Source organism: Microcaecilia unicolor, chromosome 11 (genome assembly GCF_901765095.1).
Source record: "Microcaecilia unicolor chromosome 11, aMicUni1.1, whole genome shotgun sequence".
Taxonomy (NCBI): Eukaryota; Metazoa; Chordata; class Amphibia; order Gymnophiona; family Siphonopidae; genus Microcaecilia; species Microcaecilia unicolor.
Genome location: NC_044041.1, coordinates 4,286,199 through 4,305,635, shown reverse-complemented (window position 1 = coordinate 4,305,635; position 19,437 = coordinate 4,286,199). Strand labels below are relative to the sequence as shown.

General features: G+C 43.3%; 1 protein-coding gene across 5 annotated transcripts in view; it reads left to right on the top strand.

Annotated features, from left to right (window-relative positions):
- Nucleotides 1-19,437, top strand: part of SUDS3 (SDS3 homolog, SIN3A corepressor complex component) — a 147,988-nt gene that overhangs the window by 31,460 nt on the left and 97,091 nt on the right. For all 5 annotated transcript variants that reach the window (XM_030218937.1, XM_030218936.1, XM_030218935.1 and 2 more), the window contains exons 5-6: nucleotides 69-88; nucleotides 2,685-2,841. In XM_030218937.1, the coding sequence (XP_030074797.1) occupies nucleotides 69-88; nucleotides 2,685-2,841 (177 nt within the window). The remainder of the gene's footprint in view (nucleotides 1-68; nucleotides 89-2,684; nucleotides 2,842-19,437) is intronic.

Below are 19,437 nucleotides of genomic sequence, written 5' to 3'. Positions count from 1 at the left end.
GTTTGATACTGTTTTCTGTTGAGTGAAAAGATGTTAATGATAACTGTGTTTTGTTTTGTTTTTCTCAGAGCTCTTCCTGCAGTTGGAAGTAAGTGTGACTTAAATATACATTTGCTCATTCAGAGAGAATTTTTTTAATTTTTAAACCTAGGAGCTTGTTTTCATAAACCTGATTAATTCTTGTTTTGCTTTGAAGTCTCCTGGGGTGGTGGGGTGTCTTACCTTTTGTGCACAGTAGGCTTGCATGACTCCTTGCACATTGATAGCCTGTCAGATAAGTTACCTACCTTGACCATGCGTGACGGTCTCCAGATTATTTCTCTACCCCCCCCCCCCCCCCATGGGCCCAATCATGCACCATGTGACATAGCATGTAACTTCACCCAGGAACCAGGATTGTTCAGAAGTGCTACGAGTATAAAACGAGGTGGGACTTGAGTTAATTTTATAAGAGGCTATGTAGGTGCAAAGTCCAAAAAAGTGACCTATTTTAAATCTATTTTATAAAAGCGGTATAGGCGCCTATGTGCCTGTTATAAATGGAAACTCTCGCACACAAATTTACACCTACTGCAAAGATGGCATAAATTTGTTTGTGTCCTCTACATGTGTATCTGTTTAGTTTATCAAATACTTCTGGGAATTCTTCTGCATAGCACACATGAGTACATGCAATCTTCTCTGCCCATGCATATGGCTGTACAATTTTATTAAGGCCCTTTTCTGCCCGTAAAATGGGCTTGATATGCAGAAAAGTATATAATTACTTCCAGTATGCAACAGCACAACAACCTTATCCACAAAGCTGACTGCCCCGGCATAAGGCTGGCTAAGGCAGAAAGCATATTGGGGGACATTTTGCAAAGAATCATGGGTGTAATGTGCACCATGGTCCAGTGTTTAAAAGAGCACAGTAAAGAATTTTAAAATGAAAAATAGTCTTGGTTGAAGCCCACATCCCTCCTTTGTCTGTGTCCTGATTAATTAAAAATTAAAGTAATGTACCCCAGCAACCCCACTGCCTCCCACTAGCATTTTGAAGTAAAGCCAAGGTTCATCAGTTCCTTGATATCCCTTCCCCCTTCTTGAATTCAAAATTTAGCGGTAGGTATTATCGCCCCCTTGTGTCCTCCTTTCCTTCTACCCACTTTCAAGAGTTGAAGGGGGAACAATTAACAGTCCCTCAATGATGTCTCTTGGCAGTTTTGAATTAAGTGAGTTGAGGAAGACAGAAGCACATTCCTTACCTCCCTTCCCGAAATCCTTTGAACTTCCTCCTCTGACACTCTTAATCCCCCTCCCCCCACCTGCCCATAATCTCTCCAAGATGGGTGGGAGGATATTTAGTTTCCTTATTTAGTGCTATGTCAGGTCAGACAACGAACATAACGGCTATAGAGGTAATTAGAGGCCTCTTTTTTTTTAGTCATGACTAAGCTGTTTAACTCTAGATGGCCAAATTTTTGGCTGTCTAGATCTGGGCCAGTTTTCAGTAGAAAATGGAGGTGTCTATGTTTGGTTGAAAATTTGGATGCCTGAATTAAGTCTTTGGCCAAGGCTGAAAATTAACTATAAAGAGTCCATTATTGAGCAGATCAAAATGACCAGATATCTCTAAGCAGGCTTTCAGTGAACACATCTGGTACGTTAGACCTCTGAATATGTGGTCTTAAACTTAAGCGGATGAAGTTTACCAGATAGTTCTGAAAATCTGCTTTCCAATTAAGTCCCGCAGCTGGAATGCCCTTCTGTCTTCCTGTACTTATGTTCTCCTGTTTGAAATGTAACTGTTGTCCAGCCCAACTTTTCAGCTATAATGTTAACTCTGAAGTTAAGCACATAAGTCACCCAGTGAATGATGAAGAAATGGCACCTGGTCTTTAGCTCTGTGATCTTAACCACTACCTTGCTAACAACATGATTCCAAATTTCAACACTCTACCCATTAGGAGTTCTGTCTTTTTTTTAATTTTTTTGTTTTGCCTTTTTCCTTTTATCTCTGTATCTTTGGAAAGGAAGGGTATTAGAAGGCACACCTAGGTGGTTCTGGGAACCTTGATCAGCATTGAGAATCTTGGGGAGGGGGGACATACCTCCATATTACACTCTTAAGTGCTGGCTGGTAGGGGCCACCACAGTAGACCAGCTTTTCTCTCTTCCCAACTCATTGAATCGAGCCAGTGCACGATGATCTGGGAACCACATATCCTCCGCAATGCATTAACATGAAACCCGAGTCTGATCACTAGGCTAGACTCCCTGTCCCTGGGATCTGTGAATACTTCTCCAAAGCATTCCAGCTGGCCCAGAGATCGGAGTTCTTACCCAGGAGTTGAACGCTGGCCTACTTGTGATGCTTCTGCTTGATTATTGTTCGTTTTACAAGCAGGCCTAAAAATTGTAGTTCATGTAACAGAAAACCTAACAAAACCTTTTGAATATTTGGCATAGGTTCCAGGAGCATGTACCAGTGAGAGACGGTGTGTGTAATAAACACAGCTTTAGCTCTCTCCCAGAGGGCAAAACATTATTATAGAAACAAAGATCAACAAATCATTCACGCTTGAGTTTTCAAGCCATGTTTAGGATGCAGAAGGGAAAATTTATTGGCTACTTATCACGATTTGGTGGTTCTCCTGACTGAGTTTGTTGATTAGCTTTCTCTCTTTGTGTGCTTGAGCTAGACTGAGCAGGTTGAAAGGAATTATATCAAAGAGAAGAAGGCAGCAGTGAAGGAGTTTGAAGATAAGAAAATTGAGCTGAAGGAAAACTTGATAGCTGAGTTGGAAGAAAAGAAGAAGATGATAGAGAATGAAAAGTTAACCATGGAACTGACAGGAGGTAAAGAGAAACAAGTGTCATAATGCTCTAGAAAAATCTAGAAGAGAACAGAGAAGGGCTGTAAGCAGTGCTACACAGAGCTGAGCAGGATGTCTTTACTGACTAGTACATGCAATTGAATGGGTGGCAGGTGGCATTCTTAGCAAACTCTCCTCTCCTGGGAGAGTGTGGGTAGGAGTGAAGCTTCCTGCTAAAAATTTGCTAATGAAGATGTTGGGGAGAGGAGAAGGGACGCTTAAAGATGGGTTCAGTGATATTTACAGGAGTAGCGTAAATTGGGATTTACCTCTGCTGTAGACAGAATATGGATGTACACACAGTTAAGTTTTAAGTGCATTTTTAGGTGGATTCTGTGACGATGACCACTGACCATTTAAAAGCTGGGCACTCCGTTCTGTCTCCATTCTCTTGATGAAGGTATGCTCTCCAGAACTGTACACATTATTCCAAATTACATAGGTCTTATCTTCTTTCCCTGCTGGCTATTCCTCTCTCTCTCCCACTGCACCCAAGTATTCTTTTGACTTGTGCCGTGGACTCATCAGATGTGATAACCTCTGGATCTCTTTTTGTGTACAGAAGAACTTCACTTATCATTCTGCATCACACTCGTATGATCCTTCTTTTATTTTCCACACCTTTCAGGCTGGCGCCCCTTTTGCAGGTACTGAAATCTTCAAAAAGACAAATCTTTTCCAATATTGGTTTATGGAAGTGTTTGAAAAGAACTGAATTGAGCAATGCCAGTGCCACCTCTTTCCTTAGTGAGCTTTGATTGGGTGGGAGGCGATGAAGGGTAGAAGTGAAATGTTTCTAACCCAGTCAGTGATTTTAGGGTCCGTTCTTAGGGGTCTCAGTTAGTTTATAAGTTGTCTAAGTGGTACCATGTCAAAACCTTAATGAAAACGAAGTGCACCATATCCAGCACAAACTGTTTAGATTTGTCCATGTTGTCCTGGACACACTGAATTCAGGAGTGATTCCATTACACCAAGGTTGCGGTTCCTAGTCTTTTTGCTTCCACTTTGAAGAAAGAACCACAGCTGCCTGTTCCCAGTCCTTTAGAACCACCTCTAGTGTTGAAAAGGTCAGACAATGAGGCTGCCAGGATTTTCTTAAGTTCCTTTGATTCTACTCCTTTAACTCCTTTCACTTTTTACTGGCTCCAGAAAATTGTTTTTCAGGTCTACTTCACTTCCATTTCTATTAGTGGCAATTTTCTGGCTTTTACAAGTGCTCTGAGATTTTAAAAGAAGGGGACTATGTTTCTTATTTTTGAAACTTTTTACAGAAGGGTATTTTTCTGTTATAGGCAAGCCTTTTTTTATTATTTTTTTATTTTTATTTTTTTGCTGTAGGGGTTTTTGTTTTCTCTAGCTGTTAATCTTAGAAGTTCAGAGGTGAAGACAAAACTGCTTTGAAGTCATAGCACTACACTGACATATTTGTTCCCTCCTTCCTACCCCAGCTCCCATCCCAGGTGCAGATGCTCAAAACCCCAGAGGTGTTCCGAACAGCCGGATTAGTGCGGTGAAGGAACTTCCTCATGCTCAACGCTAATGAGATGCAAATTTAGACGCGCTCATAGTGTTGAGCATTAAGGAGTTTGGCGGGAGGATAGTGTCTGTCGCATGCGCGCAAATGTTGTATGTTAAACACAGCTCTTGTGCATGCCCAGAACGCCAGAGGGGGGAGGAGGGAAGGAGGAAGAAGTGCCCAATTGAGCTGCAGCGAGAAAGCTTTGGATTGATTCTCAACCCTACCCAACAACCCCAGAGCAGACAGTGTTACCTTTCAAGGCTGAGGTGTGGTAGATTTGGCTTTGGCTGCGCTGCGGTGCTGTGGTGCTGGCTTTCTCTGGCTGTGCTCAATACTCCGGAATGAAATATACATCCCACTGGTTCTACTGGGCTGCAGTCCTCCAGTGCACCCTCCTTGATGCTGGGGCTCAACACCAGGCTTCCTTAGAAACCCTAATGGCAGCTCGGAGCTGGTGTAGGGTTTCCCACGGTAAGGTCACCCTAGTTTACTGCTCTGTTTTCTGAGCATGGGGGGGATAGGGAATGATCTCATTTTAACGTCATTTGAATGCTGTTTGTGCTATCAGTTGACGCATTCGTTATTCCCCGTGGTGGGGGCCTCTGAGCATGCTGTGCCACCAAACGTGGACACTATTCCGATGCTAATGGTCTCCAGCGCCCACGTTTGCTTCTGAGCATCAAGGCCTTAGTGTTCCTTTTGTAATGAGGCACAGGGAAGAAGAAAGGGATTAGGTCAATATTTGGCTTCAGAGGCGGCCCTACCATTAGGCCACCTGAGGCGGCATCGCCTCCCGCCCTTATTTCCCCAACTCTTTTCCACCAATTTACCTTTTTTTCTCATTTTTTCAGAGGCAGTGGCAATGATTCCCAGAGGCTGCCCTGCCACTTGTCCCGGCCCCTTTCTACTGTGGCCCACCTCTGAGGAAACGGAGTTTAAAAAAGGTTTGGATAGCTTCCTAAAAGAAGAGTCCGTAAGCCATTATTAAAATGGACTTGGGGAAAATCCACTGCTTAATTTTAGGATAAGCAACATAAAATGCATTGTACCGTTTTGGGACCTTGCCAGGTACTTGTAACCTGGATTAGCCCCTGTTGGAAACAGGATACTTGTCTTGATGGACCTTTGGTCTGTCCCAGTGTGACAATAGTTATGTACTTATGTTTTGGAAATATTGTCCGGGGTTAGGGGTTGATGGCTAGCTTGGTTTGTCAAGCTCTGTGAAATGCTACTACTACTACTTAGCATTTCTATAGCGCTGCCAGGGTTACGCAGCGCTGTACAAGTTTAAACACGGGGAGGGACAGTCCCTGCTCAAGAGAGCTTACAATCTAAAGGTTACAAACTATGTAGTCAGTGTAGGTATCATGAATGGGGAAGGTAGTTAGGCGCCAAAAGCAAGGGAGAAGAGATGGGCTTTGAGTAAGGACTTGAAAATGGGCAGGGAGGGCGCATGGCGTATGGTCTCAGGAAGTCTGTTCCAGGCATAAGGTGCTGCGAGGCAGAAGGGGCGGAGTCTGGAGTTAGCGGTGGTGGAGAAGGGTACAGATAGGAGTGATTTGTCCTGAGACCGGAGGTTACGGGTGGGAACATACGGGGAGAGGAGGGTGGAGAGGTAATGGGGGGCAGCAGATTGAGTGCACTTGAAGGTCAATAGGAGAAGCTTGAACTGTATACGGTAGCGGATCGGGAGCCAGTGAAGCGACTTGAGGAGAGGGGTGATATGAGAGTATCGGTTCACGCGGTAGATAAGACGTGCGGCGGAATTTTGGACAGATTGAAGGGGGGATAGGTGGCTAAGCGGGAGGCCAGCGAGGAGAAGGTTGCAATAGTCAAGACGAGAGGTAACGAGCGAGTGGACGAGGGTTCGGGTGGTCTGTTCAGAGAGGAATGGGCGAATTTTGCTAATATTATAGAGGAAGAAGCGACCGGTCTTAGCTGTCTGCTGGATATGGGCAGAGAAGGAGAGGGAGGAGTCGAAAATGACTCCGAGATTGCGTGCTGAAGAGACGGGGAGGATGAGGGCGTTGTCAACAGAGACGGAAAGTAGGGGAAGAGGAGAAGAGGGTTTGGGTGGAAAGATAAGGAGCTCAGTCTTTGCCATGTTCAATGGTTTTTGGTTTATGCTGTTGTAATCTGTCCAGAACTTATTGTAATTTAAATGTGTTTTTATTTTTATGTTGTAATCTGTCTGTCTATAATTTACTGGTTGAGAGGACTATAAATGTCCACATTAAATTAAAGGGATAAGTTAAACTGCTGCGTGCTCTAATAACTGCTAAGCAAGCAGGCAAGTGAAACAAAGTGTAAGTTTCACATGGGGACTTTGGTAGGTATTTTCTCCCAACAGGTACCAAAGTTGGCAGGGAAGCATTGCATTTGTCAAATCTGCTGTCCTTGTTACCACTTTTGCCTTCACTGGCGGACAGCCTGTTCCAGGGAAGGGACTGTTTCAGTATACAAGATGCCTGCAAATTGACTACCTCGGGAGGAGAAACTGAGAGAGGAGGTGTGTGACTGAGAAATATCTGTGACAGTGAGGTACCTTGAGGTGTCTTAAGATCTCCAGCAGAGGGGCAGATGAAACTAAAAAAAAAAAAGATAACTGGACCCACTCACCAGAACTTTCAGAATTGACATCCCGTCTCCACATGTTCTACCTCTGAGGACCTGTAATGGTGAAGCATCCCAAAACTAGAGGAGTCAGAGCTGAACCCTTCCCTCCACCACCCCATTGCAGAACTGGAAACCACTAAGAATCAAAGGGTAGTGGTGGTTAGAGACTCCCTTCCGAGGGGTACACAGGTGTCCATCTGCTGACCAGACATGATGTCCCAGGACACATGCTGTCTGCCTGATGCCATGACATTCCGTAGAGCTTACCAAGACTCGTCAAGCCTACTGACTGGGCGCTGTAAGAGAGGATGAAGCAGATAGGTGTGCAGGTGGTGTTTTTCAGTTTTTCCTGTAAAGGTTGAGACAGAAGCTTGCATTCTGGAGATGAATGTATGACACTGTGGATGATGTTAACTAGAATGTTTTGGCTTTTTGGATCATGAGATGGTTTTCCAAGGACTGTTGAGCAGTGGTGGCATCTATCTGTCAAAGAAGGGGTGAAGTGTCTTCCACAGCAGGCTGGATAGACACTTGAAGAGAGCTTTGAACTAGGATCAGTGGTGATAGGTGAACAAAGCCCAGGTAAGTACAGAAAATAACATTTGTATACACTATTGATTGTAGTATGGTAAAGTTTGGGATCTAGAGGCTGTAATAGAAGAGGATGACGTTTTGGATTTAGGGGTGATCATGGAGATGTGGTACATGGAAACTATGACTGGGATATAGTTATACTGGGTTACAATTAATTCAGGAAGGGCAAGAAAGAAAGAACAGCAGGAGAAATGGTACTAATATGTAGAAAATGTATTAAAGCAACAGAACTGTGGGGCTTATAAAGTTAGGAGGAGGTACTGCAGGATAATCTGGAAAGAGAACGGAAAATCTGTTTATGCCTGCTGAAGAAATAGACTCAAATTGAAGACATTCACAAGATTGCTATGAAATGGGAAGTACTACTGATTTTCATTTTTTGGATGTTGATTGGGTCATCTGGCTGCAGTGTCATCGAAGTAGGGAGATCCTGCATACTCTACAGGGAGACATGTTCTGGTAATGGAACCCATGTGTGAGGGGGCAATACCAGACCTGGTGCTTCCGAATGGGGGGGGGGGGGGCAAAACTAAAAAAAAATATTTTAAGGGTTGTGAACTCTTCCTTTTTTTTTTGTTAGGAAATTTACAGTAAGGGGAAGGATGCTGGTGGTATTGGGGGGAAAAAGTAGCAGAAAAGGAATGATTAACCATCATAAACTATAAAAGGTGTAGAAAGAGGAAGATGAGAAACTGGTAAAGTAGTCAGGAAAGCAAACATGCAAATGGAAAACAAAATAGTCAATAAAATAACATGGAGAGACAAGATTATTTTTTTTTTAAATACTTAGATATGTCAGTGAGTGGCAGTGTCAGACTTCAGGGGATGGTGGTGAGATATACGTAGAGTCTGAGGGTAAAGCAGAATTGCTTAACAAATATTTCTGTTCTGTATTCACAGATAAAGGGCTTGTGAGTAGGACACAAATAGTAATGGAAATGAAGTAGACATTTATCATGAGAAGCTAGCTAAAAGTATACAAGCAGTGGTGCCAGGTAGAATACATTCGATAGTATTGAAGGAACAGGGAATTTCTGGTGGCTCCGCTGTCTGGAGGTCACTCCTGTACAGCTGGGATTGGTCTTGGAGAACTGGAGATGGGCTGATGTGGTTCCTCTTCACGAAAGTGGCAGTAAGGAGGTTGGGAAGTACAGACTAGTTAGTCTGACCTCTGTGGTGAGTAAATTAATGGATAAAGTATACTTACCTGAGGAGGGAGGCTTGGCTTCCGAAAGCGAGCTAAGAATATTTAGTCCAATAAAAAGTATTGTTTTATCCAAGATAGAAGATATGAAATACAGTCATAAGAGAAAACAAATAAGTGTCCTGACCGGAGGAAGGAGACTTTGGAGCTCATTTTCAAAGCACTTAGACTTACAAAACTCCATTGGTTACTACGGAACTTCGTAAGTCTAAGTGTTTTGAAAATACGCCTCTATAGCTTCTGAAAGCTAGTCAAAAAATCTTAAGTTGGTTCAGTAAAAAGGAATTACTTTATTTTTCCCTTTTTTTGTTTGTTTGTTAATGGAAACTGCTAAAACAGAGGATAGTACAGGTTCTGGAATCCAATAGATTATAGTATTTGGAGCAGCATAGTTTTACTTAGAGTTAGGTCTTACATGAATCTGATCAATTTCTTTTTGTGATCAGAGTTGGATTAGGAGAGAGCACTAGATGTCATTTACTTAGATTTCAGCAAATCCCTTGACACAGTTAAAAACAGACTGAGCGCCCTTTGGTAGAGACCTAAGAGTGATTCAATTAGAAACTGGTTGAGCGGTTGGTGACAACGGGTGGTTGTAAATAAATATACTCTGAGGATAGGGATGTTGTGGTTTGCTTCAGGTGTTACTCGATCTATTTCTTTAACATTTTTGTAAGTGAGATTGCAGAATAAGTTTCAGGGAAAGGTCTGCCTCTGTGGATGATACCAGGCTAGACAGCCTGGAAGGTATGGATAACATGGGAAGGGATCTAGTAAAGCCTGAAGAGTTTTTAGAATTTAGCATCTAAGATGGAATGCTGAGAAAAGAGAAAAACAAATGGTCATGCATTTGGCTGCAAAAAGCTAAGGGAACATTAACAATATAGGGAGTGAAGTACCTATATATACAAAAGAAGAATGAGATCTGGGAGTGACCACTCTTTAAGATGTCTTTGAGTTAAATTTGGTTTTCTACAAAACATTTAAAGACAACTGTAAACTTCAATTTAACTAAAAAACAAAACAAAACCCTGTCCTCCCTGATATTAAATCTGTGACAGCCACTAAACTAAATCCAGATCTGGATAGCAGCTTCCGCTGAATATCACTGGTTATGGATATTGCTGCTAGCCAGATAGTAGACTGCTAACAGGATAGCTGTCTAGATAAGGTTAGGATCTGGTTAGCAGTTGGACTATTGCCACTAACTTGTATCCCTTGTATCCCTCTGTTCAACGTGGCTTACAATTTACATTTTGGTAGAGTTCCAATAGTGTTGTGCAATGTGGAGAAGGCATCTATAGTTCATGTGGTTATTCATAGAATTTTTGAAGAGAGAGGTTTGAAGTGGAAAAGGTAGTGGTAGCTATTGTGTTCAGTTGTAGAGTTTTGATGGTATTTATTCATATAGTTTTTGAAGAGGTAGATTTGAAAGGAAGGCGATGATATCTTTGTGATTAGCCGTAGAATTGTTTTTGAAGAGTTAGGGTTTCATTTCTTTTCTGAATTGGAGGAGATTTGTGATGCATCTTATGGTTTTTGATGTCGAGGTAGCTAAATCCTGATGTGTAGATAGTTCATCTACAAAACAGTTTTTGCACTTGGGTAGATGTTGGAGTAGATAGTTTTCTGAGCTGGCATTTCTTGAGGATAGTTTTATTTATTTATTTATTTGTAGCATTTGTATCCCACATTTTCCCACCTATTTGCAGGCTCAATGTGGCTTACATTTGCCGTAGTGGCGATTGCCATTTCCAGTCTACAGAGTTGCACATGGTTTTACAGTCAGTGCGTACATACATGGTATAAGGATACATTGCGATTTTGCGTAGGTGTCAACATTAAGTTGTTGCTCAGGTATCGACATTAGGGTAGAAGTGATAGTGTTTGGCAGTGAGGTTAGTCAGCATTGTGTGGTTACATAGTAATCGATATTAGGTTAATAGTGGGATTGTTTGTTTATTAAAAGTTGTTTGTTTATTAAAAGCAATGAGGTTATTCGATCGTGTGATTAAGGTCAATCCAGTCTTATTCTTCAGTCTTAGTTGTTTAGTAATTAGGACGGTTGTTTGTGGTATGCCTTCTTGAATAAGTCAGTTTTCAATAGTCTTCGGAAGATAGTTAAATCTTGCGTTGTTGTTATGGTCTTTGGAAGTGCGTTCCATAGTTGTGTGCAAATGTAGGAAAAACGGTTGCGTATGTGGACTTGTATTTTAATCCTTTGCAGTTAGGGTAATGTAGGTTGAGGAATGTGCGTACTGATTTTTTTGCGTACCTAGCAGGTAGGTCTATAAGGTCTGTCATGTAGGCTGGAGCTTCCCCTTGTATAATTTTGTGGACCATGGTGCAAACTTTGAATGCAATTCGTTCTTTTAATGGAAGCCAGTGTAGTTTTTCTCTTAAGGGTTTGGCGCTTTCGTATTTTGCTTTCCCAAATATGAGTGTGGCTGCTGTGTTTTGAGCTGTTTGAAGCTTCTTAATGACTTGATCTTTGCAACCTGCGTAAATTGCATTACAGTAGTCTAGGTGACTTAGCACCATTGCTTGTACTAGGCTGCGGAATGTTTCCCTTGGGAAGTAAGTTTTGATTCTTTTAAGTTTCCACATTGTGTAGAACATTTTCTTTGTTGTATTTTTCACATGGTCTTTTAGTGTGAGATTTCGGTCAATCATAACTCCCAAAATTTTCAAACTATCAGAGACCGGGAGAGTATAGGCTGGAGTGTTTATAGTATTATTTTTATTTGAGTTGTATTGTGAGGATAAGATGAGACATTGTGTCTTTTCTGCGTTTAGTTTCAATTGGAATGCATCCGCCCATGAATTCATTATTTGGAGGCTATGTTGGATTTCTTTTGTAATTTCGGTTAGGTCATGCTTGAACGGGATGTATATCGTGACATCATCTGCATAAATGTACGGGTTGAGACCTTGGTTGGATAGCGATTTAGCTAGAGGTGTCATCATTAGGTTGAATAAGGTTGGTGACAACGGTGATCCTTGTGGAACTCCACATTCTGGTGTCCATGGTGTTGACGTTTTTGATTTTGAGATCACTTGGTAGGTTCTAGCTTCTAGGAATCCTTGGAACCACTTTAATACGTTTCCTCCAATCCCGAAGTAGTCTAGGATGTTCGAGAGTATTTGGTGGCTGACCATGACAAACGCGCTGGACATGTCGAATTGAAGGAGCAACACATTGTGTCCGGTTGCTATTAGTTGTTTGAATTTGGTTATGAGGGTGGTTATCACTGTTTCAGTACTATGGTTGGATCTGAATCCTGACTGTGATTCGTGTAGTATTGTGAATTTGTTTAGGTAGTTGGTGAGTTGTTGTGTTACCATACTTTCCATTATTTTGACAATCAGGGGGATGGATGCCACTGGTCGATAGTTTGCTGTGTCGTTTAATTTTTTCTTTAGGTCTTTGGGTATCGGTGTGAGTAATACGTTTCCTTTGTCTTTGGGGAAGAGTCCATGTTGTAGCATGTAATTCAGGTGTGTCGTGATTTCTGTTATAAAGCGTTTGGGGGCGGACCTTACTAGATAGCTGGTGTCCAGTTTGGAGTGGGTTTTAGAAAATTTGTTGATTGCTTGAGAAATGGTGTTTTTGGTTAATAGATCGAAGCTGTTCCAAATTCGGTCCGCTGGGTATTCACTGGGGGTTGGATCCATGCAGTCCATAAATTTTTCGTGGTCAGTGGTGTTAAGTGGTAACGTGGACCGTAATTTTATGATTTTCTCGTTGAAGTACTTAGCAAGGTCATCTGCCGTTGGGATGTCTGTACTGGTTGTTGTAATTGGTGTAGTGTCTATTAGTTTATTTACGAGTTGGTATAGTTTGTGTGCGTCTTTGTAGTCAGGTCCTACTTTGGTTCTATAGTATGCTCTTTTGGTTTGCCTTATTGTGTATTTGCATTTTCTTTGTTGTTGTTTCCATTCATTGAGTGTCTGTTCGTCTTTTTTTCCATGTCCGTTCAAGTCTTCTGACCTGTGTTTTTGGTATTTTCAGTTCAGTTCAGTTGTGTTAAGCATATATTTGGGTGCCATTCCGAATAGTATCTTGAAAATTAGGGTGCTCGCTTTGAAAAATATTCTTGCCTTGACTGGTTGCCAATGCAGTGTTTCAAGCAGTGGGGTTGCTCTTTTGTATTTCTGTTTCTTGAAAATCAGGGTAGTTATGACCGTTCAATTGTGAAGCACTGCTTATGACTGGTAGCGCTATAGAAATGATTTATAGTAGTAGATTCAGTGCTCTTTTGTGGTTTGAAACCTGATTGGGATTTAGTTGCCATTTTACTAGACCTTACGTTGTTTTGGTCAGTACTGGTGTTGAGGCTACTGGTCTGTAATTTGCGATATCGCTGATCTTGCTAGTAGTGTTTTTGGGGATAGGTGTAAGTACTATGTTGCCTTTGTTTGTTGGAAATTGACCTCTTCCAAATGTGTATGTGATGTGTTTGGTGAGGTACTCAATGAACTAGTCTGGTAGGTTTTTCATCATGTAGTTGGGGCATTTGTCAAGTAGGCAGTATGCATGCATGTAAATGCAGCACTTTACACATTATATGCTCACAATCTATGTTTTTGTACTTGGGGCAATGTATGATTAAGTGACTTGCCCAAGGTCACAAGGAGCTGCTGTGGGAATTAAACCCAGGTTGTCAGGTTTAAAGCTTGCTTCACTAACCATTAGGCTACTCCTTATATGGTGCTTAGCCTCTCCCAGTGCATCCCAAGATGCACCTTGCAGGGGCTGGGTGCTCCCATTTTGTGAAGGGCAAGGCCAGAGGTAGGAGGGAGGAAGTGTTGCTCCTGCCCTCCTGCCTCCCAATATTTTAAGGTATGGCATGGGGGGGGGGGGGGGGGTTGCACCTCGAGAAGGGGTCCACAGGACCACCAGGGATTCTTTGTTCTTGTGGGGGAGGGGGCATTTGCAGGGTAGGATTTGGAGAGTGGGGGCAATTTGTTGGGTGATGAGGTACTTGTAGTTGGTGGTTGGGCAGTTGCAAGGAAGGTTCTTGCAGGATTGGAGTTATTTTTGGAGTGAGGCAGTTAGCAGGGGGAAGGGTAGTTTTTGGGGTGGTGTTGGGGCAGTTGCAGGGGAGAAGGTTTTGGGGGAGCATGGGGTAGCTTTTATTTATTTATTGCATTTGTATCCCACATTTTCCCACCTATTTGCAGCCTCAGTGTTGCTTACATTGATCCGTCATGGCACTCGCCATTCCAGAGTGAAAGATACAGGTATTACATAAAGAACATAAGTAACAGAGTAGAATTAAGCAAACAGGTAAAGAGAGATCAGATTTGGACTAATAGATACAGTGGTAATGCATTTCAGTTCATATAGTACGTTAAAGTTCAAAAAATGGGTCGGTGCGGTATGCCTTGTGGAAAAGGTACGTCTTCGGTAATTTCCGAAAGTTGATTAAATCGCCCGTCTTTTTCACATTAAGTGGTAATGCATTCCAAAGCTGCGTACTCACATAGGAAAAGCTAGATGCATGTGTTAGTTTATATTTTAGTCCTTTGCAGCTGGGAAGGTGCAGGTTCAGGAATGTGCGTGCTGATCTAGTATTCCTGGGTGGCAGGTCTATTTATTTATTTTGTTACATTTGTACCCCGCGCTTTCCCACTCATGGCAGGCTCAATGCGGCTTACATAGGGCAATGGAGGGTTAAGTGACTTGCCCAGAGTCACAAGGAGCTGCCTGTGCCTGAAGTGGGAATCCAACTCAGTTCCTCAGGACCAAAGTCCACCACCCTAACCACTAGGCCACTCCTCCACTGTTGCTACTATTGGAGATTCTACATGGAATGTTGCTATTCCACTAGCAACATTCCATGTAGAAGTCGGTCAGCCCTTGCAGATCACCAATGTGGCAGCGCAGGCTTCTGCTTCTGTGAGTCTGATGTGCAGGACGTCAGACTCACAGAAACAGAAGCCTGCGCAGCCTTCCACATGGAATGTTGCTAGTGGAATAGCAACATTCCATGTAGAAGTCGGCCCTTGCAGATCACCAATGTGGCCGCGCAGGCTTCTGCTTCTGTGAGTCTGACGTCCTGCACGTGCAGGACGTCAGACTCACAGAAACAGAAGCCTGCGCAGCCTTCCACATGGAATGTTGCTAGTGGAATAGCAACATTCCATGTAGAAGTCGGCCCTTGCAGATCACCAATGTGGCCGCGCAGGCTTCTGCTTCTGTGAGTCTGACGTCCTGCACGTATGTGCAGGACGTCAGACTCACAGAAACAGAAGCCTGCGCAGCCTTCTACATGGAATGTTGCTAGTGGAATAGCAACATTCCATGTAGAATCTCCAATAGTAGCAACATTCCATGTAGAATCTCCAATAGTATCTATTTTATTTTTGTTACATTTGTACCCTGCGCTTTCCCACTCATGGCAGGCTCAATGCGGCTTACATGGGGCAATGGAGGGTTAAGTGACTTGCCCAGAGTCACAAGGAGCTGCCTGTGCCTGAAGTGGGAATCAAACTCAGTTCCTCAGTTCCCCAGGACCAAAGTCCACCACCCTAACCATTAGGCCACTCCTCCCCCATGTAGAAGTCGGCCCTTGCAGATCACCAATGTGGCCATGCAGGCTTCTGCTTCTGTGAGTCTGACGTCCTGCACATACGTGCAGGACGTCAGACTCACAGAAACAGAAGCCTGCGCAGCCTTCTACATGGAATGTTGCTAGTGGAATAGCAACATTCCATGTAGAATCTCCAATAGTAGCAACATTCCATGTAGAATCTCCAATAGTATCTATTTTATTTTTGTTACATTTGTACCCTGCGCTTTCCCACTCATGGCAGGCTCAATGCGGCTTACATGGGGCAATGGAGGGTTAAGTGACTTGCCCAGAGTCACAAGGAGCTGCCTGTGCCTGAAGTGGGAATCAAACTCAGTTCCTCAGTTCCCCAGGACCAAAGTCCACCACCCTAACCATTAGGCCACTCCTCCCCCATGTAGAAGTCGGCCCTTGCAGATCACCAATGTGGCCATGCAGGCTTCTGCTTCTGTGAGTCTGACGTCCTGCACATACGTGCAGGACGTCAGACTCACAGAAACAGAAGCCTGCGCAGCCTTCTACATGGAATGTTGCTAGTGGAATAGCAACATTCCATGTAGAATCTCCAATAGTAGCAACATTCCATGTAGAATCTCCAATAGTAGCAACATTCCATGTAGAATCTCCAATAGCAGCAACATTCCATGTAGAATCTCCACTAGTATCTATTTTATTTTTGTTACATTTGTACCCTGCGCTTTCCCACTCATGGCAGGCTCAATGCGGCTTACATGGGGCAATGGAGGGTTAAGTGACTTGCCTAGAGTCACAAGGAGCTGCCTGTGCCGGGAATTGAACTCAGTTCCTCAGTTCCCCAGGACCAAAGTCCACCACCCTAACCTATGAGGTCTAACATGTAGACCGGGGCATCTCCGTAAATGATTTTGTGAACCAGGGTGCAGACCTTGAATGTAATACATTCTTTAAGTGGAAGGCAATGTAATTTCTCTCTTAAGGGTTTGGCACTTTCGTATTTTGTTTTACCAAATATAAGTCTGGCTGCCGTATTTTGAGCTGTTTGAAGCTTCTTGATGATGAGTTCTTTACAACCAGCGTAAAGTGCATTACAGTAGGGAAGAGTATTGTGTTCAGTACTGGTCTCCGTATCTCAAAAAAGATATAGTAGAATTGGAAAAGGTACAGCGAAGGGCGACGAAAATGATAGTGGGGATGGGACGACTTTCCTATGAAGAGAGGCTGAGAAGGCTAGGGCTTTTCAGCTTGGAGAAGAGACGGCTGAGGGGAGATATGATAGAAGTGTATAAAATAATGAGTGGAATGGATCGGGTGGATGTGAAGCGACTGTTCACGCTATCCAAAAATACTAGGACTAGAGGGCATGAGTTGAAGCTACAGTGTGGTAAATTTAAAACGAATCGGAGAAAATTTTTCTTCACCCAACGTGTAATTAGACTCTGGAATTCATTGCCGGAGAACGTGGTACGGGCGGTTAGCTTGACGGAGTTTAAAAAGGGGTTAGATAGATTCCTAAAGGACAAGTCCATAGACCGCTATTAAATGGACTGGAAAAATTCCTCATTTTTAGGTATAACTTGTCTGGAATGTTTTTACGTTTGGGGAGCGTGCCAGGTGCCCTTGACCTGGATTGGCCACTGTCGGTGACAGGATGCTGGGCTAGATGGACCTTTGGTCTTTCCCAGTATGGCACTACTTATGTACTTATGTACTTATGTACTTATGAGTTTCCACATTGAATGGAACATTTTCCTTGTTGTATTTTTCACATGGCTTTCAAGTGTAAGGTTTCGGTCAATTGGTAGTGTGGGGGGTTTTGTATACTATTCCATCATGCCACAAACTGACCCACCCCCTAAGTTTCACTGTATGTAAGTTTCCATGCTTCAATAACTAACTCCATTTGCGTTTAGAGGGGTGTGGGGGATTGGAACATATTTCGTTGTAACCCCTGGTCTAAGCTGGCCTATTCTCTAACTCACTGTGTCTTTTTTCACATGCTATATTTAATCCCATTCTGTTATTTTGCTGATAGACATCCTTGACCCCCTTCGCACAATTCATCTGTCACATGAGGTTAGAAACAGGTAATTCAGGAAGAAATGGAGGCAGGTTTACGTATTTGGTGTAGTTCCTGCACGGAGGTGTGCCTTTTTGTCAGTTGCCACTATGCAGAAACCAGAGTGCAAAGCTTCCCTTTGTCAGGGACTGAAATCTTTTCTCTGAATAATCAGCTGGATTCTGCTACTGTGCTATCAGTGTGCAGAAGCACTTTGGCATCCCTTAGAGAGTATTAAAGCGCTAAGCATGCTCGTGGCGAGAGCTGATGAAGCGAGCTCTTGCTTCTGTTTCTGAACTTGATTAATAGTCTGCAGTCATCACCAGGTTCTGTGATCTTCATTAGACCATAAGGTGCCATATGCATCAGTCTTTTCTTGCAGTTTGGCAACTTTGCAATAAGAATCAAACAAAACTATCCTGGGAACACTAGACTGCCAGTTAAAAAAAAAAAAAAAAAAAAGAGGCAGTATTATTGAGTTTGTATAATCCCATTGCAGAAAAAGCATATACCGTATTTTTCGGACTATAAGACGCACCTAGGTTTTAGAGGAGGGAAATAGGAAAAAAAAAAATTCGGACTATAAGACGCACTTTTTCCCTCCTCTAAAACCTAAGTGCTCCAGTGCGTCTTGTCCGAATCCCTCCCTCCGAGTTGGGGATCGCCCTCCCTAGGGTTACCTCCCCTCCCCCCCGGCCCTGTCACGACCTCCCCCCTTACTCACGCGATCTTCCCTGGTGGTCTAGTGACGTCGGGGCAGGAAAGAGCCCCCTCTTTCCTGCCCAGCGCGCTGCTCTCCATCCTCCTGTATGCTGCCTGTGATGACGGTCTCGGCGAGATTCAAAATGGCCGCCGAGAATTCAATTCGTGACAGGGCCGGGGGGGGGAGGGGAGGTAACCCTAGGGAGGGCGATCCTGAGCTCGGAGGGAGGGCGGGTGGCCTGCTAAACTCTACCTTCGGACTATAAGACGCACTCCCCATTTTCCTCCCAAATTTGGGGGGAAAAAAGTGCGTCTTATAGTCCGAAAAATACGGTATTAATGCATACTTTAGGGTGGTTAAAAAAAAATGTTTTTTTGGTTTCCTGAAGTAGTTCTTCTCGATCCTAATTCTGCACGGATTCTCATAGATGTAAGCGTGATCTACAGCTTGGTGTGAGTTACTTTTGGATGATCCCGCGGCAGTCTGGTTTATCTTTTTTTTTTCTGAAAAGGAGACCACTGTGTGTGTATTTTTTGGATCCAGATGTTCATTTATGACCCCTATTCAGATACTGGGACTGTATTTGGTGGTGCCCAAAATCCTGCTGATACTCTGTGCTTTGCCCAGTTATCTGGGGCCCCTTATTGAATATTCTGGGTCCTCTCCAAATAGACTCCCAGATGGCCCTGGTACTAACCAAATAATGCCCTGGAGATCTGCTTGGATATTCTGCGGCACTATTCAGTTAAGTCCTGCTTAATATGGACCCCCAGAAGAATATATTTTTGAAAGACAAAGGTGGAGGAGAAAGGAGGTTGTTGGACCTGCTGGACATGTTGAAAGAATGGCTTGCTCCAGCCTACCAGTAACCACTGCCACCTTGACGACATCTGGGAGTGTCTAAAAGCCTGTCTTGGCTGTGGTGTATAGCTGCATGCACGTGTTCAAAGGGGCAATCAGCAATATGGTGGAAGTAAAGAAATTGCACCATGTGGGGGAAACAGGAGGCAACATGGAGCAGGACTAGGCACACTGAAATTATCTACTTACATAGGTACTTAAGTATTGCCGTACTGGGACAGACCAAAGGTCCATCAAGCCCAGCATCCTGTTTCCAACAGTGGCCAATCCAGGTCACAAATACCTGGCAAGATCCCAAAAAACTGCAAAACATTTTATTCTGCTTATCCCAGAAATAATGGTCTATGGTCTTTTCCTTTAGGAAGCCGTCCAAACCTTTTTTAAAACCCCACTAAGCTAACCGCCTTTACCACATTCTCTTACAATGAATTCCAGGCCAAATATATTCAGCGTATTAAAAAGGGAGGAC